A 26,386-nucleotide genomic window follows, 5' to 3' on the forward strand; every position below is an offset into this window, starting at 1 on the left:
CCCTGAGCAGGGGTTGAAACTGTTCCCCTTGTACTGGAAGCACAGAGTGTTAACCACTGGACTGCCAGGGAAGTCCCTAAATATATTTTTAACTTAATTTGTCCCTATGGGCTCAGGTACCATTTTATTCAATGATTTTAATCCTTTAGTACCATTATTTATTCTGATGTTTAAGTTGTCCCTGAGTGGTCAGTGGGACACCTTGCAAGCTGACTTATCATTGTGCCACATCCCTATCAATACTTGGGCATTTCTATTCTTTCTGGCACAACAGATCTGATCTATCAGACTGTTATTATATTGATACCTTCCCTTCCTCAGTGCTAGAATTAGCCAGTTCTCTAAGGAGCTTGGTTCCTTTTAGAGGAGAATGGTTTCTAGAAGCCAAGGTATGCTTCAGGTACACTCATTGCTCTTGGAGTATCGTTGCTTCCAGGCACTGTCAGAGGCCAGAGCTTAGGGTATGTATGTATGTATGCATACACACTTACTTGCATCCACATTCATAACTGTACCTCTGTATATTGAAAACCGTGAGTTCACACCAGTACCTTAAATTCTAATCTATCACCACAGGGTTCATTCTAATGTTCTCTCTTTTTTATATTTGTACTTCTCACACAGTGGGAGAGCTGGGGCTTCCGTATCTTTATTTTTTTAAAATCACCCTGTATGCAGACAGTCTTCTATCTCTTTGGCAACTCTCTTCCCTGCATGGATATCTCTGTAGGTTCTGATACCCTTTGTTGGGCTCCCCGTGTATGTGGATGTCCCCCATGCTTTATTCAGCCTCTGACAGCCAACACAAGGCCATTGCTCCTATGAATGTCCCTCTCACCCTGCGAGGGCTCTGACATACCATGTCAGACTCACTGTCCGTATCCGCATCTTGTCCTGCTTTTAAGAGCCATGCTAAGTCTCATCAGTCGTGTCTAACTCTGTACAACCCCACAGATGGCAGCCCACCAAGCTCCTCCATCCTTGGGGTTCTCCAGGCAAGAATACTGGAGTGGGTTGCTATTTCCCTCTCCAATTTTAAGAGCCATACTCTGGTCTAAATGCAGTAGTTCAGACTCGTGCACAGAATTCACGGCCACTTGTTATTTTCATAGTTCTATTCTAGAGTTGTAATATATGGATGCATGAAATGATGGAATATTGGAGGATATTGCCTGTGTACAGTAATGCATATGGTTCTTAGATTTCTTTTTTAAGAATCTTTTTATTATTTCTGGTTTGGGAAGATCCCCTGGAGAAGGGATACGCTACCTACTCCAACATTCTTGGGCTTCCCTGGTGGCTCAGCTGGTAAAAGAATACTCCTGGAGTAGGGGAGACCTGGGTTTAATCCCTGGGTTGAGAAGATCCCTTGAAGAATGAAAAGGCTACCCACTCCAGTATTCTGGCCTGGAGAATTCCATGTACTGTATAGTCCATGGGGTCACAAAGAGTTGAACACAACTGAGTGATTTTCACTCACTTTATTAAAGTATTATATGTATATTGAAAAGTGTAAAGATTACAAAGATATGTTTTGAACTATCAAAAAGTGAACATACCCATAAAATCCTCACCTAGGTCAAGAAATAAAATATTAGTATCTTAGGAGCCTGACTCATGACCTTTCCCTGGCACTTCTTATTAGATACTGTCAATATAACAAACAGAAATAAACTGAACTCTTTAAATTATATGTCTCAATTAGTGACATAATGAAAAAAATGGAACTTCAATAAGTATACACGATTGACTATTTTGAAAAAACTATATTGGAGAAGTTAATTATAGCTTTTGGGGGGAAGTTTTATCCTTCAGTTTGAGAAAGTTCAGAGCAGTCAGTCACTAGGGGGCAGCCTGTACTGCTTCCACTTTAGAAATAGCTGTATCCTTTTGTTAGTAACTTGAATTATTTTGCACGGAAGGAAGCAAATGTTACCTCAAAGAAAGAAGTATTTCAGAGTTCACAGATAGGAAGAAAATGGACAGTTATTTTATTCTCCTGTAAATCAACTACAAGGACAGATTCCATGGTTAAATCTCTCTCAGCATCTAGGAAACCTATCTTTGCTTTTGTAACCCCAGCAGAGCATCCGAACTTGAATGGGTTCTGAAGGGTTTTTGAGTCTAAACAAGCTTCAGATAATTTATCCATACCTTCCTTTAACCCTTCCTTTTCTGCAGATTCCCCCAAATACTCTTCTGGATTCAAGTTAAGTCAGAGAAAAAAAAAAAAACAACACAGCTCAGAATTCTTCTAGCCACTTTCATTTGGTATTGTTTAGTGGTAGTTCCTTTTGGTAGTGCCCTGTGAAAAATATCAGAGGAAGCTTGAGAGAAAAAAGTTGGTCATCCTTGATATCACTTCTTTACCCTTCCTTTCCTCATGCCATTCTAGTGTTGTATATTTCTCTTCTAAGTGGACTGATAAACTTGCATTTCGTTCATATCCCTAGAAGAGACGAACCCATGTCTGGACAATTTCAAAGTATTTTATTTCCAGTAACATACAGGTTGTTTCTGTCCTCCTCCTTATCCACCTCCAACCCTGCCTTATAGTATGGGTTGGCTTCTCATTCTCCATAACTTTTTACTATAATCTAATGTTATTTCTTCCTTTCTATAGATAGAGACATTGGGATCTACCAGTATTATGACAAGAAAGAGCCATCAGGTAAAGTATCTGTTCTATTAAACTAATTTTTATAAACTTACTATTCTAAATTATAAAATACTGACTTAAAAACTCTGTTTTTATGCACTTTAAATTCTAGAATTTCAAGAATGTTTACTCCAATTCTTTAGAAAAATGCTAAAGTTAATATGTTTTATATAAATAAAGCAGTATTGAACTAGTAGCAGAATAAATTCAAAACTAGTATTGAATAAAGTAGCAGAACATGAAAATTTTCATTTTACTTCTGATTAAACGGATAACTGGACAGTATGTTCTCATTTTTTTATCACTGTCCCAGTAGAGGGCATTGTTAATGCATGGATCCTACTGATGCTGGGCTCCCGGGTCCTCACCTGATATCTGGAATAGGCATTTCTGAGTGAATGATCAATTTTCTTTATCTGATTAATCCTGTTAATCCCAGAAGTTTCTTGATGGGCCAAGAGGTCTTCCCAGCTAGAGTTCCTTCCTGTTCGGTCTCTGTGGGCATCCCCTGTGCTTAGCTTGGTAGTTAATAGGCTGACTTCATGGTTCTGATGACAGACTGAAGTAGCTTCTGTTCTGGGCTCAGTTGCAGTTCCCTTCCCTATCTGATGAGATTGCAACCTCAGGATATTGGCCCACCCGTTGTGTTGTGTAAGCCTTTTCACTTCAAATTTAGGAAATCTTCCATGAAATGAAAACATCCAAATTATGGCATTTTCCAACTGCCTTTTAAAAAGTTTTGCGTAATTTATTAATCTCAGTAATGTGCATATGCACATATAAAATTAAGTATAATAAAAATAATTTCCACTTTTTAATCTTTTTTTCTAACCTCTCATCTGCTGCAAAATCAGCAACAGATCATGGTAACTTAGAAGAAAAGCAGAGGCTGGCAGAATGTAAGTTTACTTTATATTTTTTTGGAATTATTATAAAACTGGAATTTTAATATCCCTGAAGATTGTGTCTTAAAACATATTTTAAGCTGTCTGTACAAATAGGAAATGTTATCCCTTCCATATTTCTTATAAATTTCTATTGTTTAGGTGCATAAACATATGAGTAAGAATTATACTATTAGACATTTCTGATTTAGACCATTGAAATCTCTCTCAACTTTTGGTGAGATATGTGCTTATGTAAACAGCATAAGCTTATGATATATGCTTATGCATAAGATATATGCTTATGTATTTATTAATGAACTGCATTTATCTCATTTAATATACTTAAACTAAGTGTACCATGGTTCTGTTAACATTTTATGATCCATATTATACCTAAATTATTATTTTGTTTTAACCATTGTAAGAAAATAAGATTTGTAATTATCAGTATTGACATTTTATTCTCTCTAGTCTTTACTAATTTCAAATATATAAACATGTTATATATGTAATATGGCTACAGTATAATATGGCTGAAATATGACTGTTTTATTTAGAATATAAGCGGGCCTAAATATTGTACTTGTTCTCACTTTAAATGGTCAAGCTAACATTTAGTTTTTAAAAATACTGTATTAGTACCTGTGGCAGAGATTTGGAACTTTTTACATATGCTCTGCACATTGTAAATTATGTTTATAGAAGTCATTAATTTGCTTAAATGAAACAGCATTCTCCTATAAAAATTTTGATGTCTGTATATATTTTATACTACATATATATGCACATAAAGCACATGTGCACACATTTAAAATTGTTTAGGAAAATTCAGAGATGAATTCATTTTTGTGATGAAATAGGTGTCATATCACTAATGAATTTATTATTTTTTAATTCTTTTAAATAGAACGTTTTAGTTTGTTTTAGGCTATCATTGAGATTCTACTAAATAACATTAACTTTTAAAACAAAGCAAAGGCTTATCATTATTGAATTGTGGTGTAGCTTTTAGAAAGAGTTATTTTATATAGAAAAGAGTCTATATAAAATAAGTTAGTGTCTAACTTATTAAAATTTAGATTTCCCTCAATTTTATCCTTAATGTGTGATGCTTAATTTTAAATTCATTTTCTGTGTATTATTTTTAATATTTTATTTCTTTCCTCACTATATTCATTTACTCGTAGGAGTTTTCAGATCTGATAGATTATTTGAAGAGTTTAGAATTTCTTTTGTATTGAGTTTTAAATTATTTAAATGAAAATAAATTTGCTTCTGTGGTAAAGAGTGGGTCATTAACTGTTAAGTACTAGGCTCACAAGCTTCAGAAACCTTCCCAGAGATTCTCTGAGCATTGTTAGTTGTCGTCATAAAATTATGATCATGGAGATTTTTTTGTGGTAAAAATCCTGTTTCTATGACAGAGCCTTTCAAAAGACTGTCATTTGATGATGGAAATGAAGGCTACTTCCTTTCAATTAAGGAGGTGTTTTATTTTAATCTTCCTAAGGCACACTGCTCAGCAGAGTTTCCTTTTTAAATCGTGTTCAGCCAACTGTAGTACATGTTTTGTTTTCCAGCACGAGATTTTCCATGGACGCTCAAAAACAGACGCCCAGAAAAACTTCGAGACTCACTCAAGGAATTGGAGGTATCTTTCCAAAAGTTTCAAAAATGGCAACGAACAAATCTGTTTTAAAACATCTTTCAACAGCTTTAATTTTCATAAAGGATCAACTCTCCTGGTGATGATAGTGTTGCTTTTGTCCAGTGAGGAGTTCCAAAACAGTTGCATCTTTGTGTGGCATGCTGAGAGATAGAGATATATATATATATATATATTTTTTTTTTGCTTGCGAATCAGAAGCACTTTAACTGATAACGACAATGTGTATAGCCAACTGCAGTCTCCCTTTTTCTGTTTTCTTCAGGAGCTGATGCAAAACAGTCAGTGTGTGCAGAGCAAATGGAAGAACAAATATGTCTGTCAGGTAAAAAGGCTTGACATGCTTTCGCAGTGTTTAACCAGTGGAGCTGAAAGCTATGCAGTAATTGGTATTCTTGTGTTATGATAGGTAATGGACATAAACTTTTCAGGAGCAGGTATTTCATAGTTTGAATTCTAGTCATTCTAGAACTAACATTTGATTGACTCAGGCTGCCTCATTAATGAGTATAGTTGTACTGACACTATAAGCACGAATAACCATCTTTTCAGATGGTATTTTTTGTCACAGATTTAGTCATATTTTTGAATGAAGGTGACACCGTGGGACAAAAAGTTTTTTGACCACTCTTGTAAGCATTTGTGCACAGCATGCTTATGGAAATTGACAAGCAGACTAGCATTAGACCTAACGTAAGACATTTGCTGTTACTTTTCGAATCCTCTAAGCTGCACTGTTTAATATGATAGCCAGTAGTCACCTGTGGCTATTTAAATGTAAATTTAAACTAGTTAAAATTAAAAATTCAGTTCCTCAGTTGCACTACCCACATTTGAAGTGCTCAGTCACCACGTATTATCATGTAGATGGTATAACTACAGAGCATTTCCACCATGTAATGTTCTTTGGGATAGCACTATTAGAGCCTGGACAAGGTGAGGTACATGTGGAATGGGTCTAGATTCAGGACCTAATAATCACTTGTCCATTGATCACAAAAGAATGGACAAATGTCTCAGCTGTGTCAATAGGCTTAAAAAATACTATCTGCTGGAAAAATGTTACTTGCTTATGATAAAAAGTCATTAGTCATATTCTACGCATACATGTAGTTGAAGTTACATCAGTACTACTCATAATTATAGCTATTTTATGCAATTCAATATCCTGTATCAACTCAAATTCTTACTTGTTTACAATGTGATTTATATATTTTAGGTCTGACTACTCTTGTTTGAAGTTTAGACCTGTGGCTCTATCCATAAATCTACAACATTGAATTTGTAGTAATTACAAACTTACCTTAATCTACTATTTAAGTGAGTATAGACTCTTATTTTAGTGGACTCTAATGTTTCCTCATTTTTTGTTTAAACTAGTCTCCTTTTACTCACAAAAGTGACTTTAGTTACCTCCTCAACCATCACAATTACTACTTTCCAGAGACTGTTTACAAAGCTGAATTAATATTTTAGAACCATAATACTTCTTAAAATAAACTTAGGATATGGTTGAAAAGGATGAAATTATTTAAAAATTCATAATTTGTTTTCATAAAAGTTTTAATCAAACTTTAAAACTTGAATACAAAATATGTACCAGAAAGTTGTAAACTTAGTACAACTCAAATTGTACTTCTCAATGTCGTTACTCACTTTAAAAGCTGGTTCAAAATTCTTTGACTGGAGGGCAAGCCTACCACCCATAGCAAGAGGTGTGTCTCATGGCCTCCACCCTTACCATTGCACAGGTAAGTTGGAACTTGTCAGGCATCTTAAAATATGCAGTGGAGCATCCTAGTAGGCAATACATTTTAAATAGACGGTAATGTATTTTAATTTAATAAGCAGGTTTTTGTGTACATTTGTATGGGAGAATATGAAGAGGGATATCCCTCACCGTTGAATTAATTCAACTCAGAAAATGAATTTGCATGATAGAATATATATAAAATTACTATCGTAATTTACAGCAACCTGATAATACTGATTTCTTAGGCCGCTGTACCAATGAGTCTGCTTTTAACACTTCCAATGGAACTTATCTTTATGTTCTGTCATATTTTGTAATTTCTTTCTACGATTGATACAATATTCTTTAAATCTTTTAATATCAGCACATCTTTGGTGTGATATATTTCAACAAGATAACTTGACCTTTACTCTGCCCAGAAGTCCAGGTTAGTCTCCACATCGTTAGGGCCTATTTTTTTTAATTAATTTATTTATTTTAATTGGAGTATAATTACTTTACAATATCGTGATGGTTTTTGTCATACATCAGTAGAATCAGCCATAGGTATATATGTGTCCCCTCCATCCTAAACGCCCTCCCACCCACCTCCGCATCCTATCCCTTCAGATTGTCACAGAGCACCAGCTTTGGGTGCCCTGCCTCATCCATTAAACTCACACTGGTTATCTGTTTTACATATGGTAATGTATATGTTTCAAATCATACCACCCTCTCCTTCTAGGGCCTTTGAAGGACCTCCTAACATTATCCACCCACTTCCTCAGTTTCTAGACAAGACTATTAGCTAGGTCTTCTGAAAATATGTTTGTCTTATTCTTAAACATCTCTAGTAGGACAGTAAATTAAAAATTTGATGCTCAAGCTAAATTTTCAGAAGGATCCCCTTAACCTTTTGTTAGTTGGAAAATAAGCAAACCATCTCTACAGACTCTCGAGGGGGTCCCCTTTTTTGTGCATTATCCAGTGTGGTGACTCTAAAGATAACATGAGCTTTAATTTTTATGAATAATTTCTCCGTGTATTTAACCCTAAAATGGCAGCAGTTGAGCACAACATAATATTCTCTAAAAGAAGTGGGGAAAAGTTCCTCAGTGTCGTGGTGCTAAACATAGCTGGACACCCTTCAGTTTCTGATTGCGGCCACTCCTTAAATCTGCCTGTGGCCACTCCTTAACAATGTAAAGCTTCTAGCCCCACCTGCCCCTTTTCCCCAGGAAAGGGACAACTTTAGGCTGTATAGGGTTTCTCATGGTTATCTTCTTTTCAAGGGATCCTTATTTCTTCAAAAGGTTCAATTGTTCAGGATTTAGCAAGGCATCTACAACAACATAAAGAATTTCAGAAGATGCAATCTGAGCCTGGATTTTCCCCTCTGATGAATGTTTTTTTTTTTTTTTTAATAGGTTATCATTATTATCAAAGCTAAGTTCATGTTGTTGATTCAGTGACACATAAATTGTACCATTTAAAAACTAATTCCTTCTACTTGTAAATTCAGAACAGTTTATAAATCTAGACTTATACATACGTTCTTTATGAAATTGTCTTTTGAAGTGGGTTTTTCAGACTGTACCTAATCCTAGTTTGAAATGAATAAAAAGTGAGACATAATTTAGAGTTGTAGTTTTACTAGCTATCACATATATTTCTCATTGTTTTTATGGTCTCCTAAAATTATTTTGAGCAAATGCTTAATAATTTCCTGCTTTGAATTTCTTAATCCATTTTCCAAACTATTCTTAGGGAATAATAGTTTCAGCATTAAAATACTATTGTACACTGCTGAGGTGAAATTTTTAATTCCTTAAATTGTTCTTTAAGTCACATTCATGTTTTCAGATTACTACATAAGTAGTTAAAAGCAATATAATCATTAAGATAGATTTAGCTTCATGTATATTGATTTTAGATTAAATTGTTTAAATCATATATATACATTTAACTATAAAAGTATGATATAGTCATCTTTACCCTGATTTCTTTCTGTATTTATTTGACATTTCCAGATACAATTTTAAAATTCCAAGAAAAGATAGTTTTCTTTTTAAATTCTTATAGTGAATTACTTGACAGGCTATGTAAAAGTAGAAATTATTTTCCAAGCCTATCACAGATGAACTGTGGCCTTATGGAGCTCATTTAATCATGACTTCCTTAGTTGTAGAATGTATAGTATCATTACCTGATCTTTCATTTCAACAACTTGTATGAAAACCAATTTTGGTTTTGTCATAATACAATAATTGACAAAGCATGGGTTTAAGTTACAATTATTAGTAATAGCATTTTATTTATTAAAAAACCCATCACACAGTATTTACTGACAGGCACTTTAGTGCCACCATTGTGGGAGGCAGTAAAAATGTGTATAAAGTGTGAGCTGAGTTCTCAGCATAATCTAGTCAAGGAAAAGAGATACATAAAATCACTAGGATGTTAGTGAGTGTTGAGTTGTGTGATACTAAGTTAAAAAGATAGTAAGAATTTACATGTTGATGTTTGGTAGAAATCAACACAATACTGTAAAGCAATTATCCTTCAATGAAAAATAAATACTTTTTTTAAAAAGTAAGAATTTAGAAAAAGCACAGAGATTAACCTGACAGTTGGGATGTAGGCTAAAACATGAAAACCAGAGGTGGTTTGTACAAAGGGCAAATGAAACGGGATAATTATTTTCTGAAAACAACAAACTAGAGGGTTTTTGGACTTGAAGATGCTAAGCACAGAGTAGAAGTAAGATGCTCAGGCTGAAAATAACAGAGATTAAGTTAAGAGTCTGTATCTGGAATGGTGAGATCTTCCCCAGCTCCTTCCCTCCTCCAACACTGAGGCCTATATCTCACTGTAACTTAGAGGATCCTTCTCTAACAAAGTAGATTATTACTCCCAGTTCAGTTCAGTTGCTCAGTCATGTCCAACTCTTTGCGACCCCATGGCATGCAAGCCAGCATGCCAGGCTTCCCTGTCCATCACCAACTCCCGGAGCTTTCTCAAACTCATGTCCATTGAGTCGGTGATGCCATCCAACCATCTCATCTTCTGTCATCCCCTTCTCCTCCTGCCTTCAATCTTTCCCAGCATCAGGGTGTTTTCCAAGGAGTCAGTTCTTTGCATCAGGTGGCCAAAGTATTGGAGTTTCAGCTTCAACATCAGTCCTTTCCATTGAATATTGAGGACTGATTTCCTTTAGGATAGACTGGTTGGATCTCCTTGCAGTCCAAGGGATTCTCAAGAGTCTCCTCCAACACCACAATTCAAAAGCATCAATTCTTCGGCACTCAGCTTTCTTTATAGTCCAACTCTCACATCCATACATGACTACTGGAAAAACCATAACTTTGACTGGACGGACCTTTGTGGGCATAGTACTGTCTCTGCTTTTTAATATGCTGTCTAGGTTGGTCATAACCTTGCTTCAAAGGAGCTAGTGTCTTTTAATTTCATGGCTGCAGTCACAATCTGCAGTCATTTTGGAGCCCCCCAAAATAAAAGTCTGTCACTGTTTCCATTGTTTCCCCATCTATTTGCCATGAAGTAATGGGACCAGATGCCATGATCTTAGTTTTCTGAATGTTGAGTTTTAAGCCAACTTTTTCTCTCTCCTCTTTCACCCTCATTAAGAGGCTTTTAGTTCCTCTTTACTTTCTGTCATTTGAGTGGAATCATCTGTATATCTGAGGTTGTTGATGTTTCTCCTGGCAATCTTGATTCCAGTTTGTGATTCATCCAGCCCGGCCTTTCGCATGATGTACTCCAAATATAAGTTAAATAAACAGGGTGACAGTGTACAGCCTTTTTTTACTTCTTTCCCAATTTTGAATCAGTTGGTTGTTCCATTATGGTTCTATAGACAGAACTAAATTCAGGGAATTAAAGTTAATTCCCACAGAGAAATAAGAGAAGTTCTTGAATTTTTGAAACAAGAATTGGTTGCTATTTGAAAGATGAATACTCAAGGAAAAGGAAAGGAGCTGTTGCAAATGAAAAATATAACAGCATAGATAGAAAAACTAATAGAAGAACTGAAAGATAAAATTATTAGTAAAATATCCCTATAATGCAGAACAGAGTGGCAAAAGAACATAGTAGTGAACAGTCTCTCTCTCTCTTTCTCTAAGTTGCTTCAGTCGTGTCTGACTCTGTGCGACCCCATAGACGGCAGCCCACCAGGCTCCGCCATCCCTGGGATTTTCCAGGCAAGAACACTGGAGTGGGTTGCCATTTCCTTCTCCAATGCATGAAAGTGAAAAGTGAAAGTGAAATTGCTCAGTCTTGCCTGACTCTTAGCGACCCCATGGACTGCAGCCTACCAGGCTCCTCCATCCATGGGATTTTCCAGGCAAGAGTACTGGAGTGGGGTGCCATTGCCTTCTCTGAGTGAACAGTAGGCAATATAAAATAGAAAAATTAGAGTAGCAGGTCAGAAGGTCCAATATCCTACTCATGATAGAAAATAGAAGGGAAGAAACAAACAAAAAAAGTGATAGAAGAAAATTTCCCAGAACTGGAGGATGTTTGTTTCCAGTTTGAAAGGACCCAGTGGTTGAAAAAGATTAATATCAAGGTATATTTTGTGAATTTTAGAAAACCAAAATTAAAGAGAAGATCCAAAAAGTTTTCACAGTAAAAAGAGTAAAACAAAGTACATACAAAAGAATGGGAATCAGACATGACTTCTCAGTAGCAACACAAAGAGTCAGAAGACTGTGGAATCAAAACTCTGAAGTGAAGTGATCTTTAGCCTAGAATTCTATTTCTAGAATTCCAAATTGGCATTCGAGCAAGGACATTTTCAGGCTAGTTAGTGCTCAAAAAATCTTGCCTACCTGCCATGCATTTTTTTCTCAGGAAGTTATTGGAAGATATGCTTCTCTAAAGCAACAGAATGAACCAAGAAACAAGATTCTTAGGATCCAGGAAATAGAGAAACTTACACAGGAGAGAAGTGAAGAGAAATCTTGGGATGACGGTGCCTTAGGCCTAGAGAGCAGCTGGTCCAAATTAGGGCAGGATACAGAAGGTTCTCATAGCGATGTTGGAGGGAGGGAAGAAAAGGAACTGATAGATCTGATATCTGATGTGATCTAGGAGAATTAATAATAGTAACATTTAATAAGAGATAAATATATAGGATAATAAATATTACTGATAAAAATCAGTAAGTAATGATTAATGCAAGAAATAACATATGTGAAAGACATTGCTAGCTGCTTGTCCAGTATCCATTTGTCTTATGAACCGACCCTATTGTTCAGAGTGGCAAAATGACCAACTTAAAGTACTTGGCTTCCCTGTTGCTTCTCAAACGAGAGGTGGCCCTAGAAAGGCACTTTTGGCCACAGAAAGTAGAGGTCGCTGGTAGGATTTACAAGAAAGCTTTCTTTTTTAAAAGTAACACTTCTGTGCAGTGTTTTAAAATCAGAATTAATGCTCCCCCTAAAGACTTATAATGAGCAAAATATCAGAATTTTAAAGAAAGATTGCACGTTTTACCGACTTTTTCTGTTGCCTGGGACTTCCAGGCTCCACAGAAGCCTGCCATTCACTGCCTCCTATGAGGGCAGAGTAGGACATTCAAATTAGAGGTATCATTTTCCACAGACCACTGCCCCATCCAAAAATATGTCTTCAACAGGCTGAGACATTTGAAATTCCTCTGCTGCTCATTTTCGGTGTGAGAAGTTCTCACGTGTGCTATGGAACATACTCAGAAGTTAGTCTTTAAGATGTTAACAATAAAAAGTCCACCCACTGACCCACTAACAGCTTACAGAAAAGCAAAATATTGTACAAATATTGCATTCTTTAAGTGTATTTTTACATATAAAATACATGTACTTACTATACGTATGTATTATCCTAGACTCAACAGGGATGTGCCTTTTCAACTTGTGCTCTTCGAGTCTGGATCTGAAATATGCCTGAAGGGGCCTGCTTTTGACCATTCTTTGATTCAAGGCATATATATATTTAGTGCCTAATGTATGCCAGATAGAATTCTCATTGCTGGCGATACCAGTGAATAATGAAACATATGAAAATGACCATTATTCCTATTCCCCTATAGCTTAAGTTGTAATAGGGCAGACAATCAAGAAAAGATAGACAAGTAACATCTTGAGTATATAATTCAGTCACTCAGTCGTGTCTGACTCTTTGTGACCCCATGAACCGCAGCATGCCAGGCCTCCCTGTCCATCACCAACTCCTGGAGTTCACTCAGATTCACGTCCATTGAGTCAGTGATGCCATCCAGCCATCTCATCCTCTGTCGTCCCATTCTCCTCCTGCCCTCAATCTTTCCAAGCATCGGGGTCTTTTCAAATGAGTCAGCTCTTTGCATCAGGTGGCCAAAGTATTAGAGTTTCAGCTTCAACATCAGTCCTTCCAATGAACACCCAGGACTGATCTCCTTTAGGATGGACTGGTTGGATCTCCTCACAGTCCAGGGGACTCTCAAGAGTCTTCTCCAATACCACAGTTCAAAAGCATCAATTCTTCGGCGCTCAGCTTTCTTCACAGTCCAACTCTCACATCCATACATCACCACTGGAAAAACCATAGCCTTGACTAGACGGACCTTTGTTGACAAAGTAATTGTCTCTGTTTTTTAATATGCTGTCTAGGTTGGTCATAACTTTCCTTCCCAGGAGTAAGTGTCTTTTAATTTCATGGCTGCAGTCACCATCTGCAGTGATTTTGGAGCCCAGAAAAATAAAGTCTGACAGTTTCCACTGTTTCCCCATCTATTTGCCATGAAATGATGGGACGGGATGCCATGATCTTAGTTTTCTGAATGTTGAGCTTTAAGCTACCTTTTTCACTCTCCTCTTTCACTTTCACCAAGAGGCTCTTTAGTTCTTCTTCACTTTCTGCCATAAGGGTGGTGTCATCTGCATATCTGAGGTTATTGATATTTCTCCCTGCAATCTTGATTCCAGCTTGAGCTTCATCCAGCCCAGTGTTTCTCATGATGTACTCTGCATAGAAGTTAAATAAGCAGGGTGACAATATGCAGCCTTGACGTCCTCCTTTTCCTATTTGGAACCAGTCTGTTGTTTCATGTCCAGTTCTAACTATTGCTTCCTGACCTGCATACAGGTTTCTCAAGAGGCAGGTCAGGTGGTCTGGTATTCCCATCTCTTTCAGAATTTTCCACAGTTTATTGTGATCCACATAGTCAAAGTCTTTGGCATAGTCAATAAAGCAGAAATAGATGTTTTTCTGGAACTCTCTTGCTTTTTCGATGATCCAGTGGATGTTGGCAATTTGATCTCTGGTTCCTCTGCCTTTTCTAAAATCAGCTTGAACACCTGGAATTTCACGGTTCATGTATTGCTGAAGCCTGGCTTGGAGAATTTTAAGTATATAAGAAAGTAATAAAAACTGTTAGAGAAAAAGATAGCAAGAAAAATAGGAAGTATGTGTGGGAGATGGTAGGGCAGGATGGGCCTGATATCTGGTGACCAAGAAAGATACCATGTGATTAAAACAAAGGAGCAAGCCACAGAAGGTATTTGGAGAAGAGGATTCCAGAGGCGCTGAGATGGGAATATATGTGGCATGTTTTGAAGAACAGCAAAGAGTCAATGTGACTGGAGTGGGATGAGCAAGGAGAAGAGTAGTAGGAATTGAGATTGGAGAGGAAATGAGACTGTAGTTACATAGGGCTTTCCAGGCCTTTGAAAGAATGTGGCTTTTACTCTTAAGTTTGATAAGAAAGTCTTGAGGGGTTTTGAGCACAGAAGGGACTCGATCTGATATACTTTTTAACTGGGTAACTGGCACTTTTGATGGGAACAAATTGAAGGAAGCAGAGGACAAATCAGGGCCATCAATTATAAGGCTGTTGCCATAGTCCAGGTGAGACATAACCGTGGTTTTGACTGGATGGAGCAGTTAAGTGGTGAGAAGTGGCCAGATTCTGCTGATGGTCAAATGTGGAGAATAAAAATTCCTGAGCAATTAGAAGAAGGGACATTCACTGAGTTGGTGAAGATTGAGAAGAGGCATTATTGAGGGGAATATCAAGAGTTCAGTTTTGGACATCAGTGTTTGAAATGCCTATTAGATATTCAAGTAGAGAAGACAATTGGGTAAACGAATCTGTAGTTTAGAGAAAAGCTTGGGCTGGCGATAGAAATCTGGGAGACAGCAGTGCAGTTGGTATTAAAGCCAGGAATTCAGTGAAGAATGCCAGGGAATGAATGTAGACAGAACTAGAGGAGGCAGAACTGCTGAGTTCTGGGGTCCTCCGGCTTTGGGGATTGGAGAGAGAGAGAGAGAGAAAAGGAGAGATGGAGAAAGGAGACTAATAAAGAGTAGCCAAAGAGGTGGAGCACCTGAAGGGAATGTTGTGTCCTGGAAATGAGATTTCTGGAAGAAAGCTTTTGAGGTATGTAACATACCAGTAACAGGTTGGCTGAGATGACCATTAGAAGGAGCAGGGAGGTCATTGGTGACCTAGATAAGAGCAGGTTCAGTAGATGGTATGGGTGGAAGCCTGACTGGAATGTATTTAAGGAAAATGGGAGGATAGAAATTAGGGGTTTATAACATTAGAAAAGATAATTTTATAAAGGAAATTGGAGAAATAGGATAGTACTTGTGAGAGAGTTGGGGTTAAAAGAGGTTTTTGTTACTCTTTTAGATGTAAGAAAGAACTTCTCTTTCTGTTGGTAAGCTAATAGGAGTAGGAAAATTGGTTCTGAAAAGGAAAAATTAATCGCTGGAGTAATGTTGACCAAGAGCCACTTAATAAAGGGAGAGGGGATGAAAAGTAGGTGCCTGGTACCTGTAGATGTCATGGAGCTGTCTTTTTACCCATGGATAGCCTAACGCCATCTTTCTTGTTCCGTGAGGAAAAGAAAACTTCTGTTTGGTTAAGTAATGACTTTTTAGAAGATTTCTGTTACTTTTTTTTTTTTTTTGAGGTTTCTGAATGCAACTCTAAGTGACATACATATTTGGAAGTACAATGCTAGAATCAGGAGAAATGACCAACAGTTGGTTGGTTATTTTTGAGCATGGGTTGAGAGGCTGTGATGGAATAAAGACAGTTAACAGCTGCTTTAATTCCAAGTATTCTTTGACATTTTAACAATTTATGTGTGTTATTTTTTCAATTGAAATAGTTTTTAAACATGCCCAGTGTGCTTCTGTGAAGCAGATGTCAGGATAGTACTAGAACTGCAAGTGATTGATGGGGAGATGGGAAGGAATCAGGCGGGAGATCCTTTTGATGGTGATGCTGGTCTGAACCCTAAGGAAGGAGAAGAAGGGACTGGATTATAAAGAGGTTCAGACTGCAGCATGTTGCTCAGAAAGCTTCAGCCACAGGAGAGTTCCTTAACCAAACCTGCTCATTAGAGGAGTCCCCTGTTGGACTAGTACCACAACATGCTCGGTCATTGGCTAGTAGCCACCTGGGAAATATTTGGACTTTGTCAGTCAGCTGTGCTCCCAGCCTTCGTTCATCCTTAAGGAGCTCTGAGTGATGCACAACCATGGCCATCAAGAGTGTATACCTATATTTTTGTATAAACACAATACTGTACCTGAGTAATCTTAATATCATGCCCTAATAATTACTTTCTTAGGCAAAAGAAAAATTATTCCTTTCCACAATAAATGGAAAATTTACAGTGTATCTTGACTGACTGAATCCAAAGTTTAATGACCTATGATAATTTACATTTACATTAACTATTTACTCTTAAATAGTAATATATGAGCTCAGTTTTGTAACCTGATTATGACAGAAAGAAAATTTTGATCTTCTTAACAATTTATCTTTGTATTATCAATCAATATTTCCTTCCTATTCTTTTCATAAATGGTCTTTTTCTTCTCTTTTATTAATTGTTTTCATTTAAAAACATTTCTTTTAAAGAAAGTCATAATTCCCTGCCTCCGCCTTTGGCATTTGAGTATATTAATGTTTTTGGAAGCGCCAAGTTATTTTGCCACAAAGGAAAAGCCAGTTCAGGACTATGAATTTCCTTCATATATCCAGTTATGGGCTTCCCTGGTGGCTCAGATGGTAAAGAATCTGCCTGCAGTGCAAGAGATCTGGGTTCTATCCCTGGATCTAGAAGATCCCCTGGAGAAGGGGAAGTACTTTTGCCTGGAGAATCCCACGGACATAGGAACCTGGCAGGCTACCGTCCATGGGGTCACAGTTGGACACGACTAAGCAGCTAACACTTGCATTTACGTCCATTTATAGTTAATATTAAATATGTGTAAATCTAAATGAGTTCAAAATCTGAATAATAATTCTGAATAATCTAATGCCTCTCTTGTGTAAGGAGAGTGACATTTTATATCAATAGGGAGCTAATGAGAAGACTTTTAATGCATTATATTTGAGTACGTGTACTGAGTTTTTATACAGAAACTTAAAATATGACTTCAGATTTAGAACTTTGTATTAGATGCACAATTTGGAATGTACGAATTAGAAATATACATATAAAGTAAGTATTTAACATTGGGTGTGAGAGCCCATCAACTTTACATTCATGATATTTGAGAATATTATGTTATATATATGCCAAAATAACTGATAGAGAAAACACATCAAGTGCTTTTGCCAAATTGTGATTTATACCTGTTGTTTTTCAAAATAAAGTTAAAAAAATTAAACTACTAGATAGTATTTATACAATATACTTAAGTGACTATGAAATTAAAAGCAGCTGTAACTATACTTCTCATAAAATAGTGTTGTATATAAGACCACAGCAACTGTTCACAATGGAGTACCTATCATTTGGTATTCTCCTTGGTCTAAGTAGAATCCTAGGTTAAATTGTGAGATCCCAGTTACCACTGTGTGCCAAACACATGTAATCTCTCAGTATCTGTATCCCTCCTTCTGCCATAATAGGAGAACAATCCCTGGTCCTGTCTGAAGCCAAGCATTCTACCTAGACCCACAGTTCTCAGTATGTACACTGAGGCACCCTGGGGATTATAGTGAATTCACAGGAATCCTGCAGGATATTTTAAAATTTCAAGAAAAACACAAGACTTCTATTGGATACTGCACACATAAGTAGCTCCAGGTAGAGCAGATTTTAAACGTTAGAACACAATACATTCCTTTTGAGGGTGTCATATATGTATGAAGCTGGCTTTTTAGAGCTTGCTGTGAATTTAACTCAGATAACCATTATATCTACTACTGTGGGCAGGAATCCAAAGAAGAAATAGAGTAGCCATCATAGTCAACAAAAGAGTGCAAAATGCAGTACTTGGATGCAGTCTCAAAAATGACAGAATGATCTCTGTTTGTTTCCAAAGCAAACCATTCAATATCATGGTAATCCAAGTCTATGCCCCGACCAGTAACACTAAAGAAGCTGAAGTTGAACGGTTCTATGAAGACCTACAAGACCTTTTAGAACTAACACCCAAAAAAGATGTCCTTTTCATTATAGGGGACTGGAATGCAAAGTAGCAAGTGAAAAAACACCTGAAGTAACAGGCAGATTTGGCCTTGGAATACAGAATGAAGCAGGCAAAGATTAATAGAGTTTTGCCAAGAGAATGCACCGGTCATAGCAAACACCCTCTTCCAACAGCACAAGAGAAGACTCTACACATGGACATCACCAGATGGTCAATACTGAAATCAGATTGATTATATTCTTTGCAGCCAAAGCTGGAGAAGCTCTATACAGTCAGCAAAAACAAGATGAGGAGCTGACTGTGGCTCAGATCATGAACTCCTTGTTGCCAAATTCAGACTTAAATTGAAGAAAGTGGGGAAAACCACTAGATCATTCAGGTATGACCTAAATCAAATCCCTTATGATTATACAGTGGAAGTGAGAAATAGATTTAAGGGACTAGCTCTGATAGACAGAGTGCCTGATGAACTATGGAAAGAGGTTCAAGTTATTGTACAGGAGACAGGGATCAAGACCATCCCCAAGAAAAAGAAATGCAAAAAAGCAAAGTGGCTGTCTTGAGGAGGCCTTATGAATAGCTGTGAAAAGAGGAGAAGCCAAAACAAAGGAGAAAGGGAAAGATATAACCATTTGAATGCAGAGTTCCAAAGAATAGCAAGGAGAGATAAAAAAGCCTTCCTCAGTGATCAATGCAAAGAAATAGAGGAAAACAGTAGAATGGGAAAGACTAGAGGTCTTTTCAAGAAAATTAGAGATACCAAGGGAATATTTCATGCAAAGATTGGCTCAATAAAGGATAGAAATGGTAGGGACCTAACAGAAACAGAAGATATTAGGAAGAGGTGGCAGAAATACACAGAAGAACTATACAAAAAAGATCTTCATGACCCAGATAATCATGATGGTGTGAACACTCACCTAGAGCCAGACATCCTGGAATGTGAGGTCAAGTGGACTTTAGGAAGTGTCACTATGAACAAAGCTAGTGGAGGTGATGGAATTCCAGTTGAGCTATTTCAGATCCTAAAAGGTGATGCTGTGAAAGTGCTCCACTCAATATGCCATCAAATTTGGAAAACTCAGCAGTGGCCACAGGACTGGAAAAGGTCAGTTTTCATTCCAATCCCAAAGAAAGGCAATGCCAAAGAATGCTCAAACTACCACACAATTGCACTCATCTCACACGCTAGTAAAGTAATGCTCAACATTCTCCAAGTCAGGGTTCAGCAATATGTGAACCGTGAACTTCCAGATGTTCAAGCTGGTTTTAGAAAAGGCAGAGGAACCAGAGATCAAATTACCATCATCCAATGGATCATCGAAAAAGCAAGAGAGTTTCAGAAAAACATCTATTTCTGCTTTATTGGCTATGCCAGAGCCTTTGTGTGGATCACAACAAACTGAAAAATTCTGAAAGAGATGGGAATACCAGAACACCTGACCTGCCTCTTGAGAAACCTGTATGCAAGTCAGGAAGCAAGTTAGAACTGGACATGGAAAAACAGACTGGTTCTAAATAGGAAAAGGAGTACGTCAAAGCTGTATATTGTCACCCTGCTTATTTAATTTATATGCAGAGTACATCATGAGAAACGCTGGGCTGGAGGAAGCTCAAGCTGGAATCAAGATTGCAGGGAGAAATATCAATAACCTCAGATATGCAGATGATACCACCCTTATGGCAGAAAGTGCAGAAGAATTAAAGAGCCTCTTGATGAAAGCGAAAGAGGAGAGTTGAAAAGTTAGTTTAAAGCTCAACATTCAGAAAACTAAAATCATGGCCTCCAGTGCCATCACTTCATGGCAAATAGATGGGGAAACAGTGGCTGACTTTATTCTGGGGGGCTCCAAAATCACTGCAGATGGTGATTGCAGCCATGTAATTAAAAGACACTTACTCCTTGGAAGGAAGTTATTCCCAACCTAGATAGCATATTAAGAAGCAGAGGCATTACTTTGTCAACAAAGGTCTGTCTAGTCAAGGCTATGGTTTTTCCAGTAGTCATGTATGGATGTGAGAGTTGAACTATAAAGAAAGCTGAGCGCAGAAGAATTGATGCTTTTGAACTGTGGTTTTGGAGAAGACTCTTGAGAGTCCCTTGGACTACAAGGAGATTCAGCCAGTCCATCATGAAGGAAATCAGTCCTGGGTGTTCATTGAATGGACTGATGTTGAAGCCGAATCTCTAATATTTTGGCCACCTGATGTGAAGAGCTAACTCATTTGAAAAGGCCCTGATGTTGGGAGAGATTGGAGGCAGGAGGAGAAGGGGATGACAGAGGATGAGATGGCCGGATGGCATTACCGACTCAATGGATATGAGTTTGGGTAAACTCTGGGAGTTGGTGATAGACAGGGAGCCCTGTTATGCTGCCATTCATGGGGTTGCAAAGAGTCGGACACAACTGAGTGACTGAACTAAACTGTGATAAAAAGCAAGTACCACACAACAATTAGCATGGAACACAAGATTAAGTGTATCCAATCTGATTCCAGAGTTTGAGAATTTATGTGGTGCCCAAATTCTAATAGTGCACACCTCCTAGGGATTAAGTAAAGGTATTTTTCTTTGATTCTTTGTGTGTTACGTTTTCAAATGACTACCAAGTTGTTGGGACATAAATTCTTATTTAGTTGTTTAAATTCTGGTATTTCTTTTGGACCAAGGGCACCATAAAAATTTCTGAAGCCTCTTCAATGAATGGTGCTGGGAAAACTGGACAGCTACATGTAAAAGAATGAAATTAGAAAACCTTAACACCATACACAAAGATAAACTTAAAGTGGATTAAAGACCTCAATTTAAGACCAGAAACCATAAAACTCTTAGAGGAAAACATAGGCAGAACACTCAATGACATAAAGCAAGATCCCTATGACCTACCCCCTAGATTAACGGAAATAAAAACAGAAGCAAACAAGTGGGACCTGATTAAACTTAAAAGCTTTCGCACAGTAAAGGAAACTATAAGCAAGGTGAAAAGACAATCCTCAGATTGGGAGAAAATAATAGCAAATGAAACAACTGACAAAGGATAAATTTCCAAAATATACAAGCAGCTCATGCAACTCAATGCCAGAAAAACAACCAAATCAAAAAGTGTGGAAAAGACCTAAATAGACATTTCTCCAAAGACATACAGATGGCTAACAAGCACATGAAAAGATGCTCAACATCACTCATTATTAGAGAAATGCAAATCAAAACCGCAATGAGATATCACCTCACACTGGTCAGAATGGCCCTCATCAAAAAGTCTACAAACAATATATGCTGGAGAGGGTGTGGAGAAAAGGGAACACTCTTGCACTGCTGGTGGGAATGTAAATTGATACAGCCACTATGAAAGATGGTATGGAGATTCCTTAAAAAACTAGAAATGAAACCACCAGTATGACCCAGTAGTCCTACTCCTAGGCAAATACCCTGAGAAAACAAAAATTGGAAAAGACACATGTATCTCATTGTTCATTACAGCACTATTTACAATAGCTAGAAGAACATGAAAGCAACCTAGACTTGTCCATCGACAGATGAATGGATAAAGAAGTTGTGGTATATACACACTGGAATATTACTCAACCATAAAAAGGAACACATTTGAGTCAGTTCTGATGAGGTGGATGAACCTAGTACCTATTATACAGAGTGAAGTAAGTCAGATAAATACCGTATTCTAACACATATATGGAGTATAGAAAAATGGTACTGAAGAATTTATTTACAGGGCAGCAGTGGAGAAACAGACTTAGAGAATAGACTTATGGACATGGGGAGAGGGGAGGAGAGGGTGAGATGTATGGAAAGAGTAACATGGAAAGTTACACTGCCACATGTAAAATAGATAGCCAACAGGAATTTGCTGTATGGCTCAGGAGACTCAAACAGGGGCTCTGTATCAACCTAGAGGGGTGGGATTGGGAGGGAGGTTCAAAAGGGAGGGGATATATGTATACCTATGGCTGGTTCATGTTGAGGTTTGACAGAAAGCAACAAAATTTTGTATAGCAATTATCCTTCAATAAAAAACAAATTTTAAAAAAGCCAAAATTAAAAAAAAATTTCAGAGACAGAAAGGATGCCATGATTTGGAAAAGTTTAGAATCCTCTGGCATAGATTTTGATCCCATCCCCTCTGGCCTTCTCAAAATCCCACATGATTTTATTCCTTCTCTTAGGTACAGCATGCTGGCGGAAAGCACAAGCTGTTCCACTTTTCTCGGTATCATGTCTTGGCTTTATCAGCTACTTTGGGGAAGTTACTTCACCTGTCTGTGCCAGAGTTCATGTAACTATAAAATGGAGATAAAAATATCTAACTCATATGTTTATTATAAGAATTAAGTTAATATATATATAATGCTTAGAAAGAGTTTTTGGCACAGATACCTGCTTTTTTAGATATAATTAAATTTATCCTTTCTGTCAAATGGACCTTTCCAATAAACTTTAAATTTTTAAATTAAACAATTTTTATTGTAACAAAAAAATCCAAAAATTACATTTTAACACATTTTTAACTGTACAGTTTGGTGGCATTTAGTATATTCACATTGTTGTGAAATATCTTCAGAACTTTTTCATTTTGCAAAACTGAAACTCTATACACTTAAACAGCAGCTCCCCTACCTCTGTCCCCAGCCGCTGGCAGCCACCATTGTACTCTCTGCTTCTGTGAGCTTGACTTCTTTAGCTACCTCATGTAAATGGAGCCATGCAGTATCTGCCCTTCTGTGACTAGCCTGCTTTACTCAGCATAGTGTCCTCACAGTTCGTCCATGTTGTAGCATGTGACAGGATTGTGTTCCTTTTTAAATCTCAGTAGTATTCCACTGGATGGATGTCCCACATTTTGCTTATCTGTTCATCCATTGATGAACGTGTGTGTTGCTTCCTTCTCTTGAGTATTGTGATACTGTGGTGAGCATGGATGTACAGATACTTCTTGGAGACAGTGCTTTATTTTAGCTATATACCCACGAATGGGATTGCTGATTAGATGGTCGTTCTATTTTGAATTTTTTGAGGAACCTCTATACTGTTTTCCACAGGTCACCATATTACAGTGCCTTCAGCAGTGCACAAGGGTCCTAGTTTCTCCATAGCTTCACCAACACTTTATTTATTTATTTTTTCTGATAGTTGCTATTCTGTAGGTATGAGATGATATCTCATTTCTATGATATTCATCATAGAAAATGCATTTTAATATGCATTTTTCTAAAGACTAGTGATGTTGAACATCTTTTCATATGCTTATTGGCCATTTGTGTATCATCTTTGGAGGAATGTCTAGTCAAGTCCTTAGCCCATTTGTTAATTGAGTTAATTTTTTGTTGAGTTTTAAGAGTTTTAAAAGTATATTTTGGATATTAACTCCTTGTCAGTTATATGATTTGCAAATATGCTCTCCCACTCTGTAGGTTGCCTTTTCACTCTTACTTGTGTACTCTGATGAACAAAAGTTTTAAACTTTTGTCTGTTTTTGCTTTTAGAGTCATATCTAAGAAATCATTTTCAAATCCAATGTCATGAAGCTTTTCCCTTATGGTTTCTTCAAGAAGTTTTATCGTTTTGGGTGTGAGTCTAGGTCTTTAATCCACTTTGAGTTAATTTTTGTGTATGCTGTAAGATAAGGGTCCATTTGCACTCTTGTGAATGTGGATATCCGGTTTTCCCAGCACCATTTGTTGAAGAGACTGTTCTTTCCTCATTGCGTGGTCTCAGCACTCTTGTTGAAGACCCTTTGACCATACTCGGGAGAGTGTGTTTCTAGGCCTGTACTCTGTTCCGTGGTCTGTAGCTCTGTCTTTTGACAATGCCACACTGTTTTGATTATTGTGTCTTTGTGCTGTGTCTTGAAATCAGGAAGTATGAGAACTTTGTTCTTCTTTTTCAAAATTGATTTGACCATATGGAATCTGTTGAGATTCCTGATCAACTTAAACTCTTTTCTATTAAAGCAAAACAAAACAAAACAAAACATTCATCTCAGATACCACCATGTCTTATCCCTTTTCTTCAGAATCAAGTTTCTCAAAAGAATTTCTGTTTAAAGTCTCCATTTCTCTATTGCTCACTCAGCATTTAACCAACTTCAGCCATACTTTTCTCCTGATTACACTGAAAACCTTTTACACTGAGGTTACAAAAAACCCTCTGTTATCACTAAATCCAATTTAGTGACTTTTTTTTTTTAAGGCATAATCTTAAATACACAAGGGGATTCAATACTACCTGCCACACCAGTTTTCCTGAAATACTTTTTTGTATTAATTCTCCATGCGCTTTTCTAATATTCTTCCTACCTCTCCAGCATTCTTCTCTGTGTTCTTTTCAGGCCTGTGCTTCTTTCTCCTGCCCTTGAATGTCCTCTCCTCTTTACTCTGAACTCCTGGCATATCCAACTTATATTTATAGCTTCAGTGCCTCTTCTCTCTAGAGCTCAGGCCTTGCCCCTGTGCTCCACAGTCATTAATCCAGTTACCTACTTGATATCTCTCCTTTGGTGCCTCAAAGATGTTTCCAACACAGTATCTCTAAAATGAAATTCAGAGCCCTCTTCCTGTTCCTCTTCTACCACTTCAATCTCAGTAAACAGCCTGTCTTCCATTTATTTATAGAAACCTGGAAGCCACCTGTTTGTCCTTGAAATTAACTTCTTCTTTACCCATCTCTCCTTCCTCCCCTTGCCACATATTCAACTAATCTCTGATTCTAGTGGGTTTTATCTCCTAAGTCACTCTCCTCCACAAGAGGGTCTCTATCCTTTCCCTCATAACTCTACCCACCTCTCTCCCTCTCCCTCTTGACTACTTCGGCATGTCTTCATCTTCACTGTTCTACCTGCTCCCACCAGTCTGTCCTCCACCCTGTAGCCAAAATGATTTTTTAAAAGCAAATCTGTTACTTCCCAGCTTCAAACCCTTCTGTAACTCTGGAGAATAGATAGAAACTGGAAACTGGTGAACTAGGGCAGGGTAGGGGAGAAGAGGTAGGAGGGATACAAAGGTGGGAAATTGTATACCTCTGTATAATTTGTTGTCATTTTCTTTTGGAACTACAAGGATGTGTTACCTCTTCCAAAAATTAAATCAGTAAATTCAGTTTAAAAAATTATAGCATGACACTGTTCTTAAAGGCTAAACTGAACTGGTCCCAACCTACCTATCTTTTTAATTGCATCTATTACCAAATTCTTTTCTAATTTCAGTGCCACAGCCGTACCAGGCTTCTGTCCGTTGCTTATGCTCTGTAGGCTTTCTATTGCTTTGAGGCCCTTGCACAAACTGTTCTTAGCTCTGCCTTGAATGCCCTTTGCTCCTCCTTTCATGGAGGTAACACATTCTTATCCTTAGGTCTCTGACACTGAGTTACTACGTTCTCAGGAAGCCTTCCCTGATGAGCTCTATTCCCTATTATGTGCTGTTATACCACGGACTCCCTGATACTCACTGCACTTTTACACTTACTGTGTGACCATCTAATTACTATCTGCCTCATCAATTTGAATGCAAGTTCCATTGTAGTAACAATTTAACAATACTAATCCTAAAAAAATCTTGCTATCCTTAAAGCTACCATAATATCCTATTGTACATTAAGTGTGTGTGTGTGTGTGTATGTGTGTGTTTAAATTTACTTACTAAGTACTATTATCAGTCCCAAGAAGAGACTGTCATATATATAATGTTTCCAAGCTTACTTTGGAATATCTTCAAAGATCACTATTTTGTGGAGGAAGCTTTGGGAAATACTCTTTTACATTTATACTGTATTAGTATATACTGTGGGGAAGGAGAAGTGGAAGGTGTCAAGGGCATCTGTTGAGTGTTGTCCTGGCAAAAAGAGGGTGGACAAGGAGTTATATTAAAAATGGTAGATCTGAGAGAAATTGAAGGAGTATTGGCACAATTTACCTGTGAATTTGAAATCTGCTGGGTAAAGGTGAAAATTAAAAATAGTATTCTCAAACCAAAGGAATTTTACAAGAATT

At 37.3% G+C, this 26,386-nt stretch overlaps 1 protein-coding gene across 20 annotated transcripts in view; it reads left to right on the plus strand.

Moving 5' to 3' along the window:
• WDPCP (WD repeat containing planar cell polarity effector) overlaps positions 1–26,386 on the plus strand; it is a 516,387-nt gene that overhangs the window by 239,027 nt on the left and 250,974 nt on the right. For 19 of the 20 annotated variants that reach the window (XR_015136725.1, XR_015136727.1, XR_015136726.1 and 16 more), the window contains 4 exons: positions 2,624–2,671; positions 3,514–3,558; positions 5,127–5,197; positions 5,478–5,537. Coding sequence is in view for 16 of the 20 variants with exons in the window: in XM_086326364.1 (XP_086182490.1) it covers positions 2,624–2,671; positions 3,514–3,558; positions 5,127–5,197; positions 5,478–5,537 (224 nt within the window). In the remaining 4 variants the exon portion in view is untranslated. Of the gene's footprint in view, positions 1–2,623; positions 2,672–3,513; positions 3,559–5,126; positions 5,198–5,477; positions 5,538–6,429; positions 6,533–26,386 lie in introns of those variants that run through there. The other variant, XM_086326379.1, reaches the window with a different exon arrangement.

This window comes from Bos grunniens, chromosome 11 (assembly GCF_055505025.1).
Source record: "Bos grunniens cultivar Pamir isolate PY7600 chromosome 11, Bosgru_T2T1.0, whole genome shotgun sequence".
NCBI lineage: Eukaryota > Metazoa > Chordata > Mammalia > Artiodactyla > Bovidae > Bos > Bos grunniens.